The sequence below is a fragment of the Sardina pilchardus genome, chromosome 8, assembly GCF_963854185.1.
Source record: "Sardina pilchardus chromosome 8, fSarPil1.1, whole genome shotgun sequence".
Classification (NCBI taxonomy): Eukaryota; Metazoa; Chordata; class Actinopteri; order Clupeiformes; family Clupeidae; genus Sardina; species Sardina pilchardus.
The window spans coordinates 28,800,427-28,807,926 of NC_085001.1; the positions used below are offsets into that span (position 1 = coordinate 28,800,427).

Below are 7,500 nucleotides of genomic sequence, written 5' to 3' on the forward strand. Positions count from 1 at the left end.
TCAAAGAAACTGCGTTAGCAGCTTCAAAAAATGTATCAGTATGCCACAACAGAAAAGAAACCTTAAACCAGTGAGGCCACCCGACCAAGACACACACACACACACACACATAGAAATATATACTGTATATAAATATACTGTGTGTGTGTGTGTGTGTGTGTGTATATATATGGTTTATGTCTTAACCTCTAACCGATTTGTTTTTATTTGGGGTGGGGGGGTGGGGGGGGGGGGGGGTGATCCCTTCTTTTCTATGTTTTAGTGATTATTACTATAGTTTACATGATTATTATTTTTTGTTATCAATTGTATTATTATTGTTATTATTATTAGTAAATGTATTCTTATTATTTTATTGAATGCTTTGGCAACACTCTAACATTTTACATTCATGCCAATAAAGCTTATTGAATTGAATTGAATAGAGAGAGAGAGAGAGAGAGAGAGAGAGAGAGAGAGAAAGAGAGTCCATGTCAGTTGTTGTTATTATTTCTATGTTTTAGTGATTATTACTATAGTTTACATGATTATTATTTTTTGTTATCAATTGTATTATTATTGTTATTATTATTAGTAAATGTATTCTTATTATTTTATTGAATGCTTTGGCAACACTCTAACATTTTACATTCATGCCAATAAAGCTTATTGAATTGAATTGAATAGAGAGAGAGAGAGAGAGAGAGAGAGAGAGAGAGAGAGAGAAAGAGAGTCCATGTCAGTTGTTGTTATTATTTCTGTTTTAGTGATTATTACTATAGTTTACTTAAGCAATAAGCCCCGAGAGGCCGTGGGTTATACTCATAGACTGTAAAAAATATGGACAAAGCGTCTGTGACGTCACCCATAGATTTCTGAAGAACTCAAATGAAGCCGTTTATGGGGGGTATGGGCGGCGCCATCTTGGGAAACGTTGGGAAATCCTAACCACGCCCACATTCTGGCCAATCCAATCAAATGGGTGAAAGGGCGGGCTTTGTGCGAAACTGAGCCGAACAGGTGTTCTGTTCTGTTCTGCTCGGCTTGTTCAGCTAAGCAGCTAATACGTTACGAGACTGGCAAGCTAGACTACTGCTACGTTTACTGCGAAGCCACCGAAGTCGAAGACTGATTCTAACCCACCTGAATTTGCTGGTAAGTTGAACCGTGTTCATGTATGTCTCTTAAAGGCATGTGTTCAGACATCTTATGATTATGTATCCTGCAAGCTAACCGGGTAAACTCATGTGAATAGTTAGTGCTGCTAACAAGTTAGCCTACTACAAATAATGAACGGAGTTGTGTTTGCACCACCTTCTAGCAGGTGAAATAAGCTAGCTGTTAACGTTACGTTACCCCATTTACAATACACGATAGAGAAAGTTAGACTCCACTACAGATACATTGATCTTTAGCTTTAGTGATTAACGTTACCCATCTCTGTTCTCATTTTATTATTGGTAATGTAGTTATGAAACGTTGAAACGGATGATCCTGTGACATTGAATGTGGCGGTCATTTCATTGTAACATTAACAATAATTTATGTCAACATCAACTAGCTCGCTTTATTCCGTCAAGTTATTGACACAATCTTAGTCTAGTATTAGTTGTACATCATTGATGTGTTTATGTTTTAGCAATAATCATGGGTTTCATCAGGTCCCTTTCCACAGGTGTATTAATCAAACACCATGCTGTCTGCATTCATAGTCAAGGTGCTTGATTTTATACACCTGTGGAAAGGGACCTAATGAAAACAATGAATATACAAGGGTGTTGTGTTATGGATTATGCAATGAGTAAAACTAAATAACATTTTAGAGCAATGATTTGCACAATATGTAATTTTACTGTCAAAATCACACTCGTGACTACTGGTGATTACAAGTGTTGTTAGTTGACACTTGTGTTGTACTTGTATTGCATTTCATTTCATTGTAGGTTACACAGGTATGAATGTAATTAAATGTTTACCTTTCTATTTTGGCAGTACCTAATGTGTGGATCATTGAAGACTGCTATGTTTGCTGTGGAGAGGAGGTGGCAAGGAGGTCCCTGAGCTCTAACCTGGGACTAAATGCAGGTGAAATGGCTTGGCTGGGGTCGACTGAGGTGGCATAGCATCCTTCTCCTTTTTGCCTAGTCCCTGAAGAGTGGATTTTGCCGCAGAGATGAAGCAGAACCTGTGTGATCTCCATCCCCCCCACATGACCATTATCATATCTGCGTCATCGATGGGGATCCACAAACCCCAAGAAGATCGAGTATGGGTGAACAGCAGCTTTGTGTTGGGTCTCATGCCCCATCCACACAACTTTGCATTGTTTCTTAGAGACCAGGTTAATCTGTCTGGGGCAATGAATATTTTTTAAATATTGTTGAATGTCTGTATCCAGCCGAATTCAGTAGGCAACCTGCATTTTGATGGCACTGAACTTGCACTTACAAATGGTTATGGAACTTTTCTAAGAGATGCTGTTACTGATACTGATGGACTGATGGACTGTTACACCCTTTCCTTTACTTATGTCAAAACCAATGTCTGTTCATTAACAAAATTACTGTTGATGGCACTGAAGTTGAAAATAAAAACACAAATGTTTATGGGACTTTTCTGGTCAACTGTGACCTACATTTAACTTGTGTCAAACCAGTTTTGTCTATGCTGTCAAACATTTATGATTAAATTGCAGTGGGAGCAAAAACAATCAGTAGGTTGAATTAAAGACCCAGATGCGGAAGTACATTTGCATTTTTACTTATGTCTTGAGCATTACAGGTAAATAACACAATGTTGTAAGCTAGTAAATAGTCAGTATATAGACTGCTTTGCAAACTCAGATGTAAATAAGGTAATCATGAAGGGGTCTGCTGGTGAAGAGTCTTTGAAATCAGAAGTTGTCACTGGTCGAGAACTGTTAGGAGCCAGCTCCTCATGTTTAGCACCCACTGGTTCAGCCTGGCTGGATCATCTAAAGAGAAACTTGACACAGGCAAGAATGGTAGATTGTTAATCATTGTTATAATCAAATTATTTGAATTACACTCCAATGTGGGACATATCAGTCTGTTCTTGTGTTGCATATATTGATTTGGCACACGCATATGTTACAGTATACTTTTGTTTCCTTGTGTCTAACCTATAACTGACAATGGTATGTTGATTACTGTAGATGTCGCTCGTTATCACAGCTCCCGTGTTCAAAGTATACAGTCAGGTTCATAGCGCTTCACCTCAGCAAGAAGAAAGCAAGCCGTTTAATGTGAGGATTGAGGAATCTTCGGCTTAGGTTAATGTCTTCACAAACGTTGTGATCTTAAATGCAACAACCGAGGCTGTAAATTGACAACAGACTAAGTATTCCCTAAAGGTTTTTTGAAGAAAACACATATGTTACCCTTACAGTCTGTTTGTTGATTACAGCTAACTCAAGTACCTGGGCTAGTAACATTAACATGAAGTTAACTCACAACAGCGGTTTTCACTACATTTCTTAAATGAATGTTTGTGGGTGCTTCTGCCATTAGGTTTCAACAATAAGCAAATTAGTTCATTACTTCCTTAATGTTACACTTACGTGGGGATTTCCGATAGTAAGCCAGCATGTTTGCGGTAGGTTAAACCAGAGACATACCACAGACGCTAATTTGTCCTAGCGATTTATGCTAACGTTAGCTTGCTACTGATGCTAAGGCTAACGTTCACATAAGCTAGCAGCTACGTGAAATAATAGTGGAATGTCACTTACCGGAAAACTAGAGTGATGTCCTCTTCTGGTGTCGGTTAGTACAGTTAACAGCAGAGATATTTCAATAAAAATGTTCAGAGAGGATACGGTGATGAAGATTCAGGATCACGGCTGAGACGTCCACTCGGCTGGCAACGTCAACCTCGACATTGGTCAGCTGTCAATCAAGTTGACGACGTCATTATTTTTTTATATCCAAATGCGATCCAAACTAACGAGTTAGAAAAAAATTCACCCCCCTCACAGTTGTCAGGGACCGGGAAACTACCGAAAAATACAATAAAAGTCCATGGGACCAGGCTTTAAAAACACGAATTTACGCCGTGAAAACGGACATTTTAACATGGGCGTCTATGGAAATTTGCTCTGTTTTGGGACCAGTCCCCAGCGGATTTTCGAGGTATTGCAGTTTTTCGAACTTCCGGGTAGGCTTCATTGTTCAGTTTAGAATGTTGCCGCTTGGTTATACTGTATAATCGAACAGCTAAGGGGCGTTGTTAGGCACGACGCGAAGCGGAGTGCCTAAAACCCCCTTAGCTGTTCGATTATACAGTATAACCCACGGACTCGAGTGGCTTATTGCTTTTCTAAAACGGTAACTACGTCGATCTAGCAAGATTTCATGAAACGAAGGCACAGCAACGACAATGTAACGATATATTCATAGATAATCTTTCTTCCGCCAAGAAATATATTCCCTCCTTATGAATGGTTGCCATGCAACAACAAGACGCAGCCACTGCTAGTTTTGTGCTAGCGCATTACTATAGAACGAAATGCGGTCAAGGTGTGAGTTTATCATGATATTTACAACGGCATCGAACGCGATTCAGCCAATCACAATCAAGGACCGGAACTATCCGTTTTAGAAATGATTATTATTTTTTGTTATCAATTGTATTATTATTGTTATTATTATTAGTAAATGTATTCTTAACACTCTAACATTTTACATTCATGCCAATAAAGCTTATTGAATTGAATTGAATAGAGAGAGAGAGAGAGAGAGAGAGAGAGAGAGAGAAAGAGAGTCCATGTCAGTTGTTGTTATTATTAATATTAATGGCTAATTCTTTGATGTAATTACTCCTTTGGCAACATTGTAACACTTCCAGTCATGCCAATAAAGCTCTATGAATTGAATTGAGAGAGAGAGAGAGAGAGAGAGGAAGGAAAAAAGGAGAGAACAGAGAAGGGTGGAGGAAGGAAGAAAAAACGAAGAGGAGAGGAAGAGAGACGAGGGGAATGGTGGGCAAGAGGAGGTCAAGAAGGGAGAGAGTCTGTAGAAGAGATGTGTTTATTCAGACGCTGACATTCTGATACAGATAAGCGTGTACTGTACACCAGACATTCTCATTGATCAACATTCTGCTGTTCCAGCTATCTTTCCTCATAACAGTCAAGATGATGTTAACACACATACAGTACATACACACACACACACACATACAGTATATACACACACACACACACATACACACACACACACACACACACTCTGAGCTGTGTATGCCACTGTGCTGACTAGTAATGGAATCTCTGTTGGACGGTTGATGTTCACTGCTTATCCAAGCCGGTAATGTTTCATAAAAGCACTGCTTACATCACACTCTAGGTACGTTCAAATGTGGCAAACAGTGGCGAACGTTCGTGGTGAACATGTTTTCTTTGAACAGTTAAATTTGAACGATTTGGTGTTAACATTCCATTCTAACAGTAATTGCATTATTGCGTTTGTCAAACTCACGTCCAGATTCACTGTATGTTCGCGGCGCACCACCTCCTCAGACTGTTCGCGATTGTTAGCAAACGTTCGCCAAAAACTCAAGGCTAACGGAATACTGTTAGCGAACGTTCGCAAACGTTCGCCTATGTTCGCTAGTTCGGTGAACTTGAACGCACCTTCTCTCTGTTTGCAGGTCTCGGGGTGCCTGTGTGTGAGTGACCATATGTGAGTGTGTGTGTGTGTGTGTGTGTGTGTCAGCGTCAGCAGCAGTCGTGATGGCGTCGGTGAGCGTGACGTTGGAGAACCAGCTCCACAGCGCTCAGAAGAACCTGCTGTTCCTCCAACAGGACCACGCCAACACTCTCAAAGGCCTGCACGCTGAGATACGCCGCCTACAGCAGCACTGCTCTGGTGAGGACACACACACACACACACACACACACACACTGCACTGGTGAGAGAACACACACACACACACACACACACACACACACTGCACTGGTGAAAACACACGCACAGATACACACACTGCACTGGTTAGACAGGGGTCTGTTCCTGGCCATGTCAATCATCTGATGAAGCCCAGAACGTTTAAGGAGGTTAGCTGATCCACGGTCAGTTGATCTCAGGTCTTACCCCTGTACAGGATCTCATGCTAACACCAGCCCTCTCTCTCTCTGTCCTTCTCGCTCTCTCTCTGTCTCTCTCTCTCTCTCTGTCCCTCTTTCTCTGTCTCTCTCCTTTTTCCACAGACCTGACATATGAGCTGACAGTGAAGAGCTCAGATCCAACTGGTAAGATCACATACTCACCTTTCTGTCCCTTTCTTCATTCTCTCTGTCCACACACCCAGCTACTCTCTCTGTGCGTGTGTGTGTGTGTGTGTGTGTGTGTGTGTGTGTGTGTGTGTGTGTGTGTGAGTGTAGAGCAGGTTGATGTGTATTGAGATGCGGACTTCCTTGGTGATGATGTCTTTGCTTGGCACATGGACCAACAGGAGAGTTATCCAACACCATGCATAATTGACACTGCTCAGTTGCGTGTGACTAAGCTCTTGTTTGAGTGTGTGTGTGTGTGTGTGTGCTGGGGAATACCTTCAGAGTATTTGTATAAGCCCATGTCGATCATGTAAAAAGACACCGAAACCTTTTGGCACAGCTGATACAGCACCCACCTTTGCCTCACTTTAATACATACAATACCATTAGTGTGGCCACCTAGCCTGGCTAGCGCCTACCACTTCTCAAATGAGACGTGGTCTGGCAACCAAACGTATTCGTATTTGAAAAAAATGCCCTGAAAAAATGCCCGTTCATTGGGCACCACGGATGTCTATCAAATGCGTCTGTGCATAGCTCATCATAGTCTTGCTTTCCCCCCTGTTCTGTGAAAAATGAGGGCGGTAGTTTCCAGACTGCCTTAGCTTGAGTGAATGAAATAGCGTGCAAGGCAGCATGGGAACACCCAGGCTAGTGGCTACCACCATAAGATTGAACATTAGTCTGGGGAGTCTGTGCTGTATTTCTACTGCACAAGAAGCGTGATCAATGGCCATTGTTCAAATGACTGTACGCTGTTGGATAGTCCTTCAACCAATCAGACCAACGATCTGGATGCGCTTAGTGCTTGAGCCAGTTTGTGATTGGACCCAGCAGATGTGGACAGGAAGCAGGAGAGATAGATGTGCAGGTTTCCAGCCTGAGCTGCAGGGCCAAATCCAGACCTAACATGCCACAGCTCCCTGTCCTCTCTGACCAGTGTGCTGTCCTCTGCTCTTCTCTCTTCACTATGGGTCTCTGTCCCTCTCTCTTCCTTCCCTTCTGTTCTATATCCGTCTCTTGGTTGTTCCTCTTTTCTGTCCATCTCTCCTCCTCTTCCCTCCTCTTCCTCCTCCTCTCCCTCCCTCTCTCTCCTCCTCTTCCTCCTCCTTCTCTCTCTCTCTCTCTCTCTCTCTCTCTCTCTCTCTCTCTCTCTCTCTCTTTCTCTTTGTGGGGCTAGGCTGCCTCTTCAGGGTGTGTTTTGTAAATTTGAGTGCAACAGGACA

At 42.0% G+C, this 7,500-nt stretch overlaps 1 protein-coding gene across 1 annotated transcript in view; it reads left to right on the top strand.

Annotated features, from left to right (window-relative positions):
- The window catches only part of ccdc92 (coiled-coil domain containing 92), a 23,581-nt gene that overhangs the window by 8,154 nt on the left and 7,927 nt on the right, over nt 1-7,500 (top strand). The window contains exons 3-4 of the mRNA XM_062544181.1: nt 5,650-5,867; nt 6,209-6,250. Of these exons, the coding sequence (XP_062400165.1) occupies nt 5,732-5,867; nt 6,209-6,250 (178 nt within the window). The 5' untranslated portion in view covers nt 5,650-5,731. The remainder of the gene's footprint in view (nt 1-5,649; nt 5,868-6,208; nt 6,251-7,500) is intronic.